Source organism: Sinocyclocheilus grahami, unplaced genomic scaffold (genome assembly GCF_001515645.1).
Source record: "Sinocyclocheilus grahami isolate Dianchi unplaced genomic scaffold, SAMN03320097.WGS_v1.1 scaffold106.1, whole genome shotgun sequence".
Taxonomy (NCBI): Eukaryota; Metazoa; Chordata; class Actinopteri; order Cypriniformes; family Cyprinidae; genus Sinocyclocheilus; species Sinocyclocheilus grahami.
The window spans coordinates 1,306,401-1,323,749 of record NW_015505285.1 but is presented as its reverse complement, the minus strand read 5'-3'; the positions used below and the strand labels follow the sequence as shown (position 1 = coordinate 1,323,749).

Sequence of the window (17,349 nt, the reverse complement as noted above, 5' to 3'; positions counted from 1 at the left end):
TGAGTATACACTTAGAAGCAGTCAACGCTTGGATGGAAACAAAGTGACATACATTACAGTATATTTCAGTGAAAACTAAATAAATAAATAAATAAATAAAATATAAGAAAGTTTCTTATTTGTAATGTTTTAACGTTTTTTCTTTGTCGCCTTTTCTTTTTTTAATTTAATCCTATTTCATCTTCTGCATCTCTATCAGCTTTGTACAAAAGTACATTTTAATTAAGAAACAATATCAAAACAATAACATGAATTTTATAGCTGTACAACCATATATTTGCTTAATTTATGTTCTAAAATTATTTTGAACTTTTCTTCTGGCAGGCCGTGCTTTTGTGAAGGATTTGGCGGGAAAAATCGTCACCGACTGATACATCATTACATCTAGATTCTGAGTGAACGTTCAAATCAACAGTCGCAGGCCTCTAATGAGTGTAATTACATTTAGATTGACTTTAATATCTCAACAACTTACGTTGGTCTATTAGCGAATCATATACTACTACTACAACAACAAAAGTTTTCGTTATTTTTTTGAAATACAAAAGTGAGCGTGAACCTGGTCTCCGCCTCACCTGCTGGCAGAGCGGCCGCGGCGCGGAAAGATGCTAGAGAGCGCGGGTGGACGCATGTGAGCTCTTCTCGGCGTTTGATTATTTGTCGTTTTTGCATGATTTTTGTATGGTTTGTGCAGGATGCATCAGGCCATCACATCAGCTCAGATAGCCCACTGGTTTACTGTCGGGGTACAGTTTGCAAACATCACAATCACAGATGAAGTGAAAAAGCAGGCCGAAGCTCCTTCTACTACAGACAGGTATAAGTCATGAGTGTTTTTGCTGATTAAAACTGTTAGTTTTATTATACAGGCTTACTTTAAGAGGGTTCAGAAATATAAACAATAAATATCGATGAGACGTGTGTAGTTATCGCTAATTGGAATAAAAACACGACAGGAGACACGTGCTTTTAGGATAAGTCGATAAGCATGCATTTTCATAAAGTAAATATCAATGCATGATCCTTTGTCCAAGTTTAGTTTTAAAAGGTCTGCCGTACTAAACAACATTTAGCATTTTGTCAGTATATACACTGTTTGTTTAAAAAGACCATTAAAAGTCTCTTAAATCTTTTTGAACCAGGGTTTAGTGTTGCATAGAGAAGTATAAATGTGTGCAGGTGAATTAATATGATTGACAGCTGGTGGTTAACTAGACAATAGACTGGGAGAAGACCCAAGGATACACAATTTCCTCTTTGTGTGTGCATTTGCAGCAGCTCTGTGGAGCAGTTGTCTGAACAGACTTCTCCAGAGAAGGCAGGATCAGATGGAGGAAACCAGAAGAGCAGGAGGCCAGAACTACCAACCAGTAAAGACTCTTTATTATTTGATTTTAGTGATGTGATTAACTAGAATCAGTATTGTACAGTGTTATTAACATAACATCTGTCCTACCACCATGTTTGGCTTCTGTGTTACCAATTAGGATGGAATTGCATAACTCACATTAACAATTCAAACTGTTTTGACACGTGATCTTTGAATTATAGGTCCAGGAACCACCCCGCCTTCGCTCGGCAGTTATGTGTATCCAATTCTCCCTATTACTAAGAACAGACAAGAGGTACGCACATACAGATACAAGGCACATACAGAGGCATTTACTCATAATTCAATAAAAGATTTATGGACTGTATGGACTTTCATGTTTGGTTATGTTATGTATTTTCTTATGTGCATACAGTTCTGCTTGAAAGTTTGTGAACCCTTTAGAATTGTCTATATTTCTGCATAAATATCAGATTTTCATGCAAGTCCTGAAAGTTGACAGAGAACCCAATCAAGCAAATGAGATATACTTTGTCATTTATTTATTCAGGAAAATTATCCAATATTACATATCAGTGAGTGGCAAAATTATGTGAATCTCTAGGATTAGCTGTTAATTTGAAGGTGAAATTAGTCCATCTGTTCAGAGGTGTTTTTAATCAGTGAGATGACAGTGTCAGTGTGTGCCCGGTTTTATTTAAAGAACAAGAATCTATCAAAGTTTGGTCATGTTTGTGGAAATGTATTATGGCACAAACAAATGAGATCTCTGAGGACCTCAGAAAAAGAGTTGGTGTTGCTCATCAGGCTAGAAAAGGTTTCAAAGTCATCTCTAAAGAGTTTGGACTCCACCAATCCACAGTCTGACAGATTGTGAACAAATGGAGGAAATTCAAGACCACTGTTACCCTCCCCAGGAGCGGTCCACCAACAAAGAACACTCTAAAAGCAAGATGTGTAGAAGTCCACTAGGTTTCAAAGGACTGCAGGCTAACTTCTAAGCAACTAAAGGCCTTTCTCACATTAACATTAGTCAGTGTTTATGGGTCCATCATCAGGAGAACACTGAACAACCATGGTGTCCATGGCAGAGTCGCAAGAAGAAAGCCACTGCTCTCCAAAAAGAACATTGCTGCCCATCTGCAGTTTGCTAAAGATCATATGGACAAGCCAGAGAAATACTGGATAAATGTTTTGTGGATGGATGAGACCAAAATAGAACATTTTGGTTTAAATGAGCAGCGTTATGTTTGGAGAAAGAAAACTGCATTCCAGCATAAGAACCTTAACCCGTCTGTGAAACGTGGTGGTGGTGGTATTATCATGGTTTGGGTCTGTTTTGCTGCATCTGGTCCAAGACGGCTTGCCATCATTGATGGAACAATGAATTCTGAATTATACCAACAAATTCTGAAGGAAAATGTCAGGACATCTGTCCAAGAATTGTGGAAGGACCTGAAGCAAGCATAGGAGGAAACCCACCAACAATACGGAGTTGAAGTGGTTCTGTACTGAGGAATGGGCTAAAATTCCTACAAGCCGTTGTGCAGGACTAATCGGCAGTTCCAAGAAACGTTACTTGCAGTTATTGCTGCAAAAGGGGGTCACACCAGATACTGAAAGCAAAGAGTCACATACTTTTGCCACTCACAAATATTTAAAACCGGATAATTTTTCTCAATAAATAAATGACAAAGTATATTTTTGTCTCCTTTGTTTGATTGGATTCTCTTTGTCTACTTTCAGGATTGTGAAAATCTAATTGTTTTGGGTCATATTTATGCAGAAATATTGACAATTCTAAAGGGTTCAGAGACTTTCAAGCAGCACTGTATATCAATCCCTCTTTGTTTTTGTGTGTGTAGTTGGTCTCTCTGATTGAGAATAACTCCGTGATCATCATTCGTGGAGCGACCGGCAGTGGTAAAACCACCCAGCTGCCACAGTTCATTTTGGATCATTATGCCGAAAAAAAGACGCCCTGTAATCTGGTTGTTACTCAGCCACGCAAAATTGGCGCCACCAGCATTGCCCGCTGGGTGGCACGTGAACGCAAATGCACCCTGGGCAGCTTGGTGGGGTATCAGGTGTGAGATGCATGGAGTTGAAACTCTTTACCTCAAAAGTGTGAATAGAATCAATATCTTGAATGGGAAAAAATTAATGATAAAACTGAAATGATAACCATTCTGTATTTATTTATTTATATATATTTTTTCTCCCATATTGTGTCGTACATCCCAAGTGTGGATTATCCAAAAAAAAATAATAAAAAATCTAGGGTGGGAACTATGCATCGGTAGTGAGCATTAGAACTAAAACAAATTCCTCATAAATTCCCTTCCCACAAAACCAAACCTATAAAATAATATGCAGATTTTTTTTATTCTAAGCATAAGCTACTAGACTTACTTAATACTATATACATTTATTTAATGTCTTTTTCTCTGTCTCCAGGTGGGTTTAGAGAAGATGGCCACAGAGCACACCAAGCTGATTTATGTGACCACAGGAGTCTTACTGCAGAAATTGGTGTCAGCCAAAACACTCACGGAGTACTCTCACATCTTCATAGATGAGGTAGATACACAATCTACAATTTATAGACATGGACTACTGCCACATTTAAACAACATTTATTTGATCAAATATACACTAAAACAGTCATCTCTCCACTGTCCTCTCAAAATAAAAGGCACATAAAGCCCATAAATATAACTTTAAAAAATGCTGGTTTGCTGCTCAAGAAACATTTTTTATTACTACTTATGTTGAAAACAATTTTGCTCTGTTTAACATTTTTGTGGAAACCGTGATACATTTTTCAGGATTTTTGATGAGTAGAAAGTTAAAAAGAACAGCATTTATTTGAAATGGACATTTTGTAACAATTTAAAAGACTTTATGATCAATTTAATGCATCCTTGCTGAATAATTAATTTCTTTAAAAATAAAAAAATCTCACTGATCCTAAACCTTTGAGCGATAGTGTACATTTATAGAAACAGTATGTACACTTATCAGGCTTGTGATATTCACAATTCCAAAAGTTCAGTACTTGAAATTATGCCATACTGGTGAAATTGAATGATACCAATGTGACTCTTGCAGTGAAACAAATATGCTACTATAGAAAAAGTTGAATTTTAAAATAAAAATCAATTTAAATGAAAAAATGGCATGTAGACTTGTTTGTATTTTAACCTGGTTCAGGTCCATGAGAGAACAGAAGAACTTGACTTCCTGTTGCTGGTTGTCAGAAAACTGCTGCGGACCAATTCCAGATATGTCAAGGTTTGTTCAGCGCACATACTTTAATTCACAGAATCAGATTTTACACTGTAGGTTTCAGTGTTTTTCCTGGCTCAAAATGAGGCGGAGATGGTACCATCCTGATCATGTGCACACAATGTACCACCCTTCAAATGGCTGAAACAAACACTTTTTACACGCAACGTATTGTAGGTGTTGTAGTAATTATATGATTGAAAAAAATGACAATTACAAAAACAAACCTGTTGAACATTAAATGAAATACAACATAACAGCTAAAAGCCCTTTTGTAGGATAGGTGAACATAAACATAACATTAGGTTGTTAAACACTTCATGAATACACTTCCTGGTCCACATCGCTTTGATCCAATATACAATAATCCACGTAAAGTGTCTTTCTAGAAAGCAAAACATTTTCTTACAACCTTACGAGAATTCTTCTGGTAGACTACGTCATGAAATGCAATAGCAGCAGGGTAACAGGTGCATTAGAGCTAACATTAGCATCAAGCTAAGACTTTTTATAAAATTAATAGTAAGCTTTTACTCAAATCTCACTTCAAACCAGCATTGATTGTTTGTAATAACTTAAGATTGCGATCTAATGTGGATTTTGGTAATATAATGTTGTTCAAGTAAGTTATTTGTAGTTTATACTAAGCTAATAGTTGCACCAGCTTGGCTTCTCTCATGTAAACATTCTTTATTGTTATGAAAAAAAAAAAACGAATGAAAATAACATACAAACCATATACTATCATAATCGTGTGTTAAATATAGGCCCCTATAAAATCTGATTTATTTTTTCCCAAATTCCATTTTTTCTGTTAATTTTTCAGGAATCCTTTTTAATGGTTAAATTACATTTTTATTATGCAATTAATTCTATCTAGTTGAATAAAATCATGAAACATATACAGCTTCACAATAGTTTATTAAAAGTTTAACAAAAATGACATGTTTAGGGCCCTATGAAATGTTTGTTTTTTTCACCATATGTTTTATTGTTACCTAATTCTGTGTTTTAGCATGTCTAATTATTTGAATGCATAAAAACAACTTAATTTATTCAAAATTCTTAAAATAGCCGTATGAAATGTTTCTTTTTTTCCTCAGAAATTCTGTGTTGTGTAGGCTATCTGGTTATCAAATGAAGGCATAAAACATTAATTTAATTTAGCCTATTTTTAAATTATTGAAAATCAAACTTTATTTATTTTGGCCAACAAAGGATATTTACTATTAAAACATGGAAGAAATGTTGTATGATCATTACTTACATTTTTTTTAAATTATTTTAGTAGTAGCAATTTGTACATTCTAATGAACAATAGTAATATTTCAAGTTAAACCGGACTTTTATTTTGATGGATTGCCGTGAATACCTTTACAGTTCTGTGTGTATACGATATGACGCTAGTTTTACTAAGATTAAACGGTAAAATACTCATGAAGTGGCTCTCAGAGCAGTTCTGGAGATGTTTGTGTTTGTTCTCATTTAGTGAGACTGCAGATGCTGAAATCACCGCGAGCATCAGTATGTGTGTAGTAAACGAAACCACTCGTCTCCACCATTCATACAGAGATGATCACATAATTTGAGTTAATGCTCATCAGATTGTGTAAATCAGTGGAAAATGAATAGAAATGATGATTTTATGTAAAGAGATATCAAGTAAACTTTTATAAAAAAAATATCAGCATTTTTCCAAATATGAACTAAAATCTATAATGGACATTGTTCAGTGACGATTGCATGTGACTGCCTGCCTGAGGCGGCACAAAATTTGGTGGAGGTGGTCGCCGCTTCTTAATTCTCTATGCAGGAAAACCCTGGTTTTTACCTTTTCTTTATTTATCCCATTTATCCCACCTCTCATTCTGTAGGTCATTCTGATGTCAGCCACCATAAACTGTGCAGAGTTTGCAGAGTATTTTGGTACTCCGATCCGCAATCAGATGAATCCAGCATATGTGTTTGAGGTGGAAGGAGCCCCATACGCCATTGAAGAGTTCTACTTGGATGAGCTCAAAACCATCCTACCTCTTGGAGTCAATGTATAGGAAGCATAAAATATGCTATATTTTGACATTTTCTGTTTAAATTCCTTATATAAGTGTTTGTGTGTATGTGTCAGGTGGACCTAACCTTCCCAGTCGACCCTTGTATCACAGAGGAGATGTATAATATTGCCATCTCTCTTATCCAGAGCTTTGATGAGATGGAGGCTAAAGATCAAAGGTCAGGGATCACAATGAGAGACACATACTGTTCAAAAGTTTTGGTTAAGATTTTGAGGGGAAAAAAATGTCTTGCCAGTAAAACGGTAGTAGTGCGAAATATTATTACAATTAAAATAACTTTTCTATTTTAATATATTTAAAATTAATTTATTCCTGTTATAGCAAGTTAAATTCAGCAGTCATTACCCTAGTCTTCAGTGTCACATGATCTTTCAGAAACCATTCCAATATGCTGATTGGGTGCTAAATAATTTCTTTATTTTTTTTTTATCATTGTTGAAAAAGTTGTGCTGCTTAATATTTTATTGGAAACTGATAAATTTTTTCCAGGATTCTTTGATGTATAGATGTAGAACATTTATTTGAACTAATTTTTGTAACATTGTAAATGGTCACTTCTGACTAATTTAAAGGGGTCCTATTATGCTCTTTTACAAAGTCTTGATTTTGTTTTGGGGGTGTACTAGAACAGGCTCTCACACTAGGTTGTTCGAAAAACACATTATTTTTCACATATTTTACATTATTACAACACCTCTCTCTCCAGTTTGGCATGAACGACTCTAATAGTTCCTGTATCAAATGAAGGCCCACCTTCTGAAATACGAAATGTGCTGTGATTGGTTAGCTGGGCCAGTGTGTGCTGTGAATGGCAGCACCTGGTTGGGAACTGACATGCCCCTTACCATAGCCGCCTGCGAGCTTCAGTGTAAATATTGCGTCCAAATCAATTTGAGCACGATTTAAATACGGATGATTGTAACCACTCTAAGTTCGTCTGCCTTGGGAAAGCTAGCATGTCTCCGACATAGTGATAACACTCGTTGCTTTCTCTAGTGCAGCTCAACCAGGTCTCATCCTATTCGTCCATATTTGTGATATCACAAATCTCGGAAAATATGCGTTGTAGTCCAAACGAGTCGTTCGTTGTAGTTTGAGAAGTGATTTCTGTTAAAGGGGTCCTATTATGCTCTTTTACAAAGTCTTGGTTTTGTTTTGGGGGTGTACTAGAACATGCTCTCATGCTTGGTGGTTCGAAAAACGTATTATTTTTCACATAATTTACATTATTAAAATACCTTTCTCCCCATCCCGGCACAAACTGCTCGATTAGTTCTGGCTTTGATGAAGGTCCGCCTTCCGAAAAAAAAACTGTGTTGTGATTGGTTAGCTGTCCCAGTGCGTTGTGATTGGCAAACAGCTTAGACAGTGTTTCATTACTGCCACGCCCCTTGCTCTGTCTTTCAACAAAAGCTTTTTGGCGAATCCGGCAGGTACTGTACTCCATGTTGTGGAAGCTGTCCTCAGTAAAATGCGCAGAACACAATAGCAAATTGGGGTTATAATGCTCAGGAACAGTGAAAAAATAAATTGCAACCACTGTTTCCTGACATCATTCACTTTCGGAAGCCCAAACAAAGACGTTTGGGCACGGAGGTGAAAAAAAACTGCGTTTCAGGCGGTCGCACACCAGACGAGATGTGCAGCATCGCGCCACTAATAGTTCCTAATTGCACAGCAGCTCCTTTTTTTCATTTTCTCTGATGCACTAACTCTGCAGCAGCACTTCTTCTTCGTTGTCTCGTCTGATGCACTCACTCAACCAAGCGTTCTAACTCCAACCTCGCCCCTCCCCACCCCCCAACCATTTGAATTTCTGTAGGCGGGAATTATTTTTAATGATATTCTAGTGGGCCGCTTTGTGATATCACAAAGCCCGGAAAACAAACGCTGTAGTCCAAACGAGCCGTTCGTTGTAGTTCTTGAAAAGGGATTTTTTTTTCAAACTAAATGTCTCCCTTTGGAGTGGACTTTGAGATTTGTAACTTTCTAGATCTTTTTAATGCCCGAACATACACACTACACTGACTAAAATTAAAAAAGTGGAAAATGTATAATAGGACCCCTTTAAATAAAATATATCCTTTTGAAGTGGACTTTGAGCTTTGTAACTTTACAGATCTTTTTTTTTTTTGCTCAAACGGCAACTTTACAGACTAACTACAGTTGAAAAAGTGAAAAAGCATAATAGGACCCCTTTAATGCTGTATTGCTAATTATTGAAAGTGTTCATTTCTTTTATTTTTTTAAACACTGACTCCAAACCTTTGAATGTAACTGTATATTTAATATTTTGGTAGTTTTGTGAGGTCAGCAATACATGAAATGCTTTATATCTTTGTTGTATGTGTAAGGATTAAAACTTAATAGAGTGTGTGTGTTTGTGTGAAGTAGGTGCTCTGAGCAAACTGGAAGTACTACTCATCCAGAGAGAGGTAGTGTGCTTGTCTTTCTGCCTGGGCTTGCTGAAATACAATATATGAAGGAGGCCCTCGCAAAACTTGTGCGCAAGAGGTACGTCTGTGTGTAGTGTGTTTAAACAAGTGTACTTGTGTGTTAATGTGTTTTTTTTTGCTCACAGGCTGCAGGTATATCCTCTTCACTCAACTGTCACTTTAGAGGAGCAAAATGGAGTGTTCTTGGTTCCTATACCTGGATACCGGAAGGTAAAATTTACAGTGAAGCCAAAGTCTCTTATTTGTATGTTTAGAGTGTTTGAAGAATGTATTGGTATAAAAGAATGGTATAAATTTCTGCTCTTTGTATTCACAGATTATTCTCTCCACAAACATCGCTGAGAGTTCTGTCACTGTGCCTGACGTTAAATATGGTGGGTGTTTATTTTTACACCTTGTGTGAGTTCTTGAGGTCATCTCACAGTAATAAGTATAACTTATGCATTATTTTGTGTGTTATACAGTGATTGACTTCTGCCTTGTGCGTCAGTTGGTTTGCGATAAGGAGACTAATTACAGATGTCTTCGAATCACCTGGGCATCCAAGACCAGTTGCAACCAGCGTCGAGGTGCTGCATATGAGGGCTGGTGTTCAACAGCACAGATTTACTTGGTTCTTGGGTTTTCTGAAATGCAGTCTATTTGCGTCTCTTCCTGTGCATCTTCTCAGGTCGTGCTGGACGGGTGTCTAAAGGCTTCTGTTACAGATTGGTGAGCAGACATTTCTGGGAGCATGAGATTCCGGATTTCACAATCCCAGAGATGCTGGTAGGGGAGCAATTGCATCAATCAGTGGCAGCAAGACTTGGAAGATCTTCAGAAATAATCTTTGTTTTTTAATTATGAAGCCTTTCTAAGTTGGTTATGGCAGTGTGTATTGATTTGCAGCGATCACCATTGGCCAGTACCTTGTTGAAGGTGAAGTTGTTGGATATGGGCGATCCCCGCTCAGTTCTCTCCACAGCCCTCACACCACCCAACCTAAATGACATCGAAAGAACTGTCCTGCAGCTCAAACAGGTCAATGAAGCTTAGTGGTTGTTGGTTACTGCTTGGTAGTTGGTTGCTAATTTGAACAGTTTTGAATGATTAATGTTGAACTTCCAACCTGACGTTAAAATTACATGATGTATTATGGCAGACACGCAACATTTTTGTATAAGTTTTAAATGTATATAAATTTAAAAAATTGGCTACTCTTTTATGTTCTCAGCTTTCATTTTAGATTTCATTTATAATTTTCATCTAATATTTATATAGTATTTTATTTAAGCTTTATTTTAATTAATAATACATGTTCTTAATTTACATTTTAGTTAACTATAATTAATAACCCTGACCTGTGTGTGTGTGTGTGTGTAGATTGGAGCTCTTTCTGATCAGAGCAACAGTCAGAGGCAATTTGATGGCGAGTTGACATTTCTGGGTCGCGTGTTGGCGCACCTGCCTGTGGATCTGCAGCTGGGCAAGCTGATTGTTTTTGGACATGTGTTCGGCTGTCTGGAGGAGTGTCTTATCATTGGTATAACATTTTGCATATTAGTGTGTGTGAAAATATCTGTATATCAATTATATAATGTCAGGTTGTACCAAGTTGCCAAATTAAAAAAAAAATGCAAAAAATTAGGGCTGGTCATTTAAAATACGGTGAAAAATAACACGTTAAAATTAACAGACCTATGAGGGTCATCTGACATTTAATACAGTTGATTGATGACAAATATGAGGCAGGGCAACTCACTGCATGATGGAGCCTAGAGAATGTAGATAGAATGTCCCTAAAATTCAAGATATGGGGCAAAAATGCCCCTGTTTGAGTTTTTGGCTCATATTTGCATCATATTGTTAAGCAATATCACACGAGCAATAGGCTAAGTGCAATATCACACAAGTGCAAATGTGATACTGATCTTATACAGCAGTTCAGTAGGTAAGAAGTTAATATTGTTGTCTGTATAAGGTATAGTTCACCCACCCAAAAATGACAATTGTGTAATTTACTCACCCTCATGGTCCAAAAGAGTATATGTAATACATTTCATCAAACAAAATATTTCTTGCTGAAGCTACTTTTTTTTTTATGTCTGTTTGATGCTTTACACAACAATGACTTTAAATTATCTTTTGGGAGTAATTTCTCAGCCAAATTTGATGTGTGATTAATTAATCTCCACATGTAATTAATTGGATAAAAAAAATTAATTGCGTACGAGCCCTACTAAAAATATATAAACTGTCTTTCAGCTGCGTCTCTCTCTCTGAAGAGTTTCTTTGCCATGCCATCACTGCAGCAGTTGGCTGGGTACAGGTAGGTTTACCTTTCATCCCACATACACTTCATTGGTTATCTGAATTAGGTTTACATTTGATCCATTTCACCATTTCACTATCTGTACTGTTGTCTCTGTTTGATCTTACAGGAGCAAGCTGAGCTTTGCACAAAATCTTCCAAGTGACTAAGTGACTTTCGTCAATGCCTTCAAGGTATGAAATGCCAAAACTGAGCATGCTCTGTAGACTTTTAGGTTTAGATTATGATCTCATAAAGTACAGTTTGAGTAATGTTTATGAGTGTAAAGTGTAACAGTTTGTGTAATGGTAAATATTAGTTACTACACAGTAGTTTGGTAACAATATTGTTATGGGCCAATATCAAGCTTTTTTTTTTTTCAATTAAAGGCACAATATGTAATTTTTTGCCGCTAGAGGGCGCATATTCGAAACAAAGGCGTAGTTTGATGACGCCGCGACTGAGTGTAGAATCATGGGAGTTGTCGTCTTCATCCCCACAGCCGAAGCAATCCGACGGGACTCGGGCAGAAATCATGTTCATGGACAAGCTAATGTATTAAAGATTTATTAACATCGTAGTATGAAGCAGGGTGAGGCGGAAAGCGAAGGCCGAAGCGAAACAAGGCCTTTGAAGGAGCGTGACACACGGCTCGAAAGCAGCGGAGCTTTTATTATGCCACAGTCGACCGATTCCGCTCCTTCCGGTGGTGCGTATGTGGGATAAAGCAGCGCTGTTTTATACTAGATACATTAGAAAGTTCTGTTAGAATGCTACTCTGTGCCGTCGTCACCTGTCTAATAAAATGCATAGCATATTAAAGCATCTTTGGTGTTTTCTACAAAACTGGAAATCGAGGGTGTATGACGTCAGTGGCAGGTGACACGATGACACTATGGACACGTCCCGTGTCACTAATTAAAATTGTTTATTTCTCTGGATTTAAACATTATTTTGAAACATTTGGGATAGTGTAAGTACACAAGTCTGCAAAATATATAACACTCTTCTAGTGGTTTTTGGATATTTTAATAAAAAAATCTTACACACTGTGCCTTTTAATTGGTCTGTTTTTGTTCTTTTTTTGTTGTTCAGGCCTGGTACACATCTAGAGCTAAAGGAGAGCTCAGACACCCAAAGGTAAAAGCATATGTATTGATCATATTCATGAAGATGGGAAAGGAAACCTTTGGGATTAAATACAAATGATACAAGGTTATTGCCCTCAAAAACCGCTAGATGGAGCCCTATATCAATTATATAATGTCAGGTTGTACCAAGTTGCCAAATTAAAAAAAAATGCAAAAAATTAGGGCTGGTCATTTAAAATACGGTGAAAAATAACACGTTAAAATTAACAGACCTATGAGGGTCATCTGACATTTAATACAGTTGATTGATGACAAATATGAGGCAGGGCAACTCACTGCATGATGGAGCCTAGAGAATGTAGATAGAATGTCCCTAAAATTCAAGATATGGGGCAAAAATGCCCCTGTTTGAGTTTTTGGCTCATATTTGCATCATATTGTTAAGCAATATCACACGAGCAATAGGCTAAGTGCAATATCACACAAGTGCAAATGTGATGCTGATCTTATACAGCAGTTCAGTAGGTAAGAAGTTAATATTGTTGTCTGTATAAGGTATAGTTCACCCACCCAAAAATGACAATTGTGTAATTTACTCACCCTCATGGTCCAAAAGAGTATATGTAATACATTTCATCAAACAAAATATTTCTTGCTGAAGCTACTTTTTTTTTTATGTCTGTTTGATGCTTTACACAACAATGACTTTAAATTATCTTTTGGGAGTAATTTCTCAGCCAAATTTGATGTGTGATTAATTAATCTCCACATGTAATTAATTGGATAAAAAAAATTAATTGCGTACGAGCCCTACTAAAAATATATAAACTGTCTTTCAGCTGCGTCTCTCTCTCTGAAGAGTTTCTTTGCCATGCCATCACTGCAGCAGTTGGCTGGGTACAGGTAGGTTTACCTTTCATCCCACATACACTTCATTGGTTATCTGAATTAGGTTTACATTTGATCCATTTCACTGGATCCTTATCTGTACTGTTGTCTCTGTTTGATCTTACAGGAGCAAGCTGAGCTTTGCACAAAATCTTCCAAGTGACTTAATTGCTTTCGTCAATGCCTTCAAGGTATGAAATGCCAAAACTGAGCATGCTCTGTAGACTTTTAGGTTTAGATTATGATCTCATAAAGTACAGTTTGAGTAATGTTTATGAGTGTAAAGTGTAACAGTTTGTGTAATGGTAAATATTAGTTACTACACAGTAGTTTGGTAACAATATTGTTATGGGCCAATATCAACCTTTTTTTTTTTCAATTAAAGGCACAATATGTAATTTTTTGCCGCTAGAGGGCGCATATTCAAAACAAACGGAAACAAAGGCGTAGTTTGATGACGCCGCGACTGAGTGTAGAATCATGGGAGTTGTCGTCTTCATCCCCACAGCCGAAGCAATCCGACGGGACTCGGGCAGAAATCATGTTCATGGACAAGCTAATGTATTAAAGATTTATTAACATCGTAGTATGAAGCAGGGTGAGGCGGAAAGCGAAGGCCGAAGCGAAACAAGGCCTTTGAAGGAGCGTGACACACGGCTCGAAAGCAGCGGAGCTTTTATTATGCCACAGTCGACCGATTCCGCTCCTTCCGGTGGTGCGTATGTGGGATAAAGCAGCGCTGTTTTATACTAGATACATTTGAAAGTTCTGTTAGAATGCTACTCTGTGCCGTCGTCACCTGTCTAATAAAATGCATAGCATATTAAAGCATCTTTGGTGTTTTCTACAAAACTGGAAATCGAGGGTGTATGACGTCAGTGGCAGGTGACACGATGACACTATGGACACGTCCCGTGTCACTAATTAAAATTGTTTATTTCTCTGGATTTAAACATTATTTTGAAACATTTGGGATAGTGTAAGTACACAAGTCTGCAAAATATATAACACTCTTCTAGTGGTTTTTGGATATTTTAATAAAAAAATCTTACACACTGTGCCTTTTAATTGGTCTGTTTTTGTTCTTTTTTTTGTTGTTCAGGCCTGGTACACATCTAGAGCTAAAGGAGAGCTCAGACACCCAAAGGTAAAAGCATATGTATTGATCATATTCATGAAGATGGGAAAGGAAACCTTTGGGATTAAATACAAATGATACAAGGTTATTGCCCTCAAAAACCGCTAGATGGAGTCCTACTCAATATATGTTTTTATATTTACCTTGACAATTGTCTTGAAGGCACTCAGGCTGCAATATGCTTAAAAACAATGCAGTGTGTACATGTATCAACAGTTAAAGTATGAGACAAGAATGTGTCCTCTGTGCACACTCTTAACACCTTTGTTTTTTCCAAATATCAGGATGAACTGGAATGGGGCAAAGAGAACTGCATTCAGATCAAACGAATCAGAGAGGTAAATACAGTGTGCGCACATACAAAACATGCTCATTTTATACAACATTTGCATTTTATACCCATTGAATGTGTGTTACAGGTGGCAGAGCTCTTTGAGGATCTAAAGAAGAGAGTGTCCAGATTTAACATGCACATCAGCAGCTCCTCAAACCCCACAGACTACACCAGCCTGCACAAACAGAGATTCATCCTGCAGGTACACACAAACAATAATACACTTCACTAAACTACTGGTTTTTAAGAAGGTAGTACTTTAAATCAGCAAGAATGCTTTAAATTGAACAAAGGTGACAGTAAAACCGATTGTTACAAAAAACAATTTCAAATAAATGTTCTTTTGAACTTTCTATTCATCAACTAGGGCTGTGCAAAAAATCAAATGCGATTTTCATGCGCATCTCGTCAGTAAAGCCGGTTCTGTGATTAGTAGTAAATCTCTGTATGGTAAATGCCGCTCCATCTGAAAGCACATGCTGGAGATTTACTACTAATCACAGAACCGGCTTTACTGACGAGATAAGCATGAAAATCGCATTCGATATTTTGCACAGCCCTATCATCAACTAATCCTGGAAAAATGTTTTAACGGTTTCAATGACGATAAATGTTTCTTGAGCACCAAATCAGCGTATTAGAATGATTTCTGAAGGATCATGTGAAGACTGGAGTATCGGCTGCTGAAAATGCAGTTTTGCGATCACTGGAATAAACGGCAGATATAAAATATACTAAAATAGAAAACTGTAATTGTAAATTGCAGATATAATTCACAATGTAACCATTCTTACTGTACTTTTGATCAAATAAATATAGCCTTGGTGAGCTTAAGAGACTTCAAACATCAAAACAATCTCACCGACCCCAAATGTACTGTGTGTGTGACTACACGGAATGTGATCTGGTTATACTTTTTGTCTTTCTGGATTAGGGAGCCATTGCGGGTGCATTCTTCCCAAACTATTTCTCTCAGGGAGAGATTGATGAGCAGCTGGCATCTAAGGAACTTTCTGGAAACGATCCAAAGACCACCATTATGGTACCAGTGTCTCCAGTTACAAAAGTCTGTCAAAAAACTACTGTCATTGTGGAGCAATAGTTTCAAATGAATTTTGTAGAGCAATTTGGATTAAAAAAAAAATTTGTATAGCTAGCTAGATGAATAACACAACTGGTTTAATGCAACAGATTTTGAAGGTAACTTTAAGGTAGTAGCATTTTAAAGGCGCCCCCTTTAGAACCAGAACTGGTACCTCAGACTTGCAATGAATTGACCAATTATTTGTGTACTTGTGTAGATTATGTCTCTGGCCTAATGCCTTTTCTCTCTCTCATTCAAGTACGTATTTCCCCCCCCAGATTTTAAAAAGAAAGTTCTTTATTAAGGCTCAGCAATATAGTGAAAAAAATTACATTTTGAAATGTTTAGAATTTTACCCAAACAGCCATTGTACAGGGCTCTAGATTACGACAATTTGAGAATGTGCGAGTCAAAACTTGATGTGGTCGCATTTGTGCGAGTGCATGGTCTGCACTGCTCCAAAGTGTCTGCTCTGTGCTGCAGAGCTGAGGCACATTGTAGCAGGACTCAGATTTCAATGATCACGTGAAGAGAGGTGCTTTCAGTGCGAGCGCTTCAGGTGTAGAGCCTGGTTTATACTTGCCGCGTCAGCACAAGCGCGAAGGTAAGTAAAAATGACACTAATATTGAGGAAATGATGGCAGACGGAAGATTTGGTTTTCTCACTAAAATAAAGTGAAAGACCACCGCTTAAACCAGCAAAAAAAAAAAAGTGACCAAATGATGTGCTCGTGTGACTATCTGAGAAAGCTAGTTGCAAAAGAGCAACCAGTGGGAAGAATGAGTCTAGAGTCCTGTTGTAGTTAAGTAGATTCAGTATGGTTCCTGTAAAAGGTTAAATAAAATAAAAAATCTGCTATGTATAGATAGATAGATAGATTTGTTCCACAATCATTCATTTATATCATCTTTATAATTGTGGGGTAGAATTAAAACGATTATTAAAACTTTAATTATAGTTATTGTCCTTGGTGTGACTGGGCCGTTATTCTTAACACTCAAATATTTGCTTAAAAAATGAATCCTTGGCAGACGTGTTTTGGCAAATTACTGTCCAAATAAAACATTCATTAAAATGATTGCAGTATCCGTGAAGCTGCTTACATTTGTCGCCAACAGAGTCATTGTGAATATATGGTATATCTCTCAGCTCTCTATTACAGCTGGATTTTCTATGGATTTCAATGAGCCATAATCTCTACCTGCATGTTTCATTGCAGGCACAGGAGTTTTGCATCGCAGGCATGGGTCCGTCTGCACATTCGCTGATTCTGGGCGGTCGTTGGAGCAGCCGGGCACGTAACCGTTTTAAGACGCTCACGAGCAGCCGCTCTGCCATTGTGTCCCTTTATTCCATTCTGCACGGCGTCATGCGTGT

General features: G+C 37.1%; 1 protein-coding gene across 1 annotated transcript in view; it reads left to right on the top strand.

Moving 5' to 3' along the window:
• Positions 1 to 482: 482 nt before the first annotated feature.
• tdrd9 (tudor domain containing 9) overlaps positions 483 to 17,349 on the top strand; it is a 21,586-nt gene continuing 4,719 nt past the window's right edge. Inside the window, exons 1-21 of the mRNA XM_016276903.1 lie at positions 483 to 817; positions 1,276 to 1,370; positions 1,552 to 1,625; positions 3,196 to 3,417; positions 3,788 to 3,910; positions 4,544 to 4,624; positions 6,493 to 6,663; positions 6,744 to 6,847; positions 9,085 to 9,204; positions 9,272 to 9,356; positions 9,463 to 9,520; positions 9,611 to 9,715; positions 9,817 to 9,914; positions 10,035 to 10,166; positions 10,509 to 10,668; positions 11,391 to 11,454; positions 13,543 to 13,606; positions 14,518 to 14,562; positions 14,838 to 14,891; positions 14,973 to 15,089; positions 15,822 to 15,929. Coding sequence (XP_016132389.1) covers positions 696 to 817; positions 1,276 to 1,370; positions 1,552 to 1,625; positions 3,196 to 3,417; positions 3,788 to 3,910; positions 4,544 to 4,624; positions 6,493 to 6,663; positions 6,744 to 6,847; positions 9,085 to 9,204; positions 9,272 to 9,356; positions 9,463 to 9,520; positions 9,611 to 9,715; positions 9,817 to 9,914; positions 10,035 to 10,166; positions 10,509 to 10,668; positions 11,391 to 11,454; positions 13,543 to 13,606; positions 14,518 to 14,562; positions 14,838 to 14,891; positions 14,973 to 15,089; positions 15,822 to 15,929 — 2,202 coding nt within the window. The 5' untranslated portion in view covers positions 483 to 695. The remainder of the gene's footprint in view (positions 818 to 1,275; positions 1,371 to 1,551; positions 1,626 to 3,195; positions 3,418 to 3,787; positions 3,911 to 4,543; positions 4,625 to 6,492; positions 6,664 to 6,743; positions 6,848 to 9,084; positions 9,205 to 9,271; positions 9,357 to 9,462; positions 9,521 to 9,610; positions 9,716 to 9,816; positions 9,915 to 10,034; positions 10,167 to 10,508; positions 10,669 to 11,390; positions 11,455 to 13,542; positions 13,607 to 14,517; positions 14,563 to 14,837; positions 14,892 to 14,972; positions 15,090 to 15,821; positions 15,930 to 17,349) is intronic.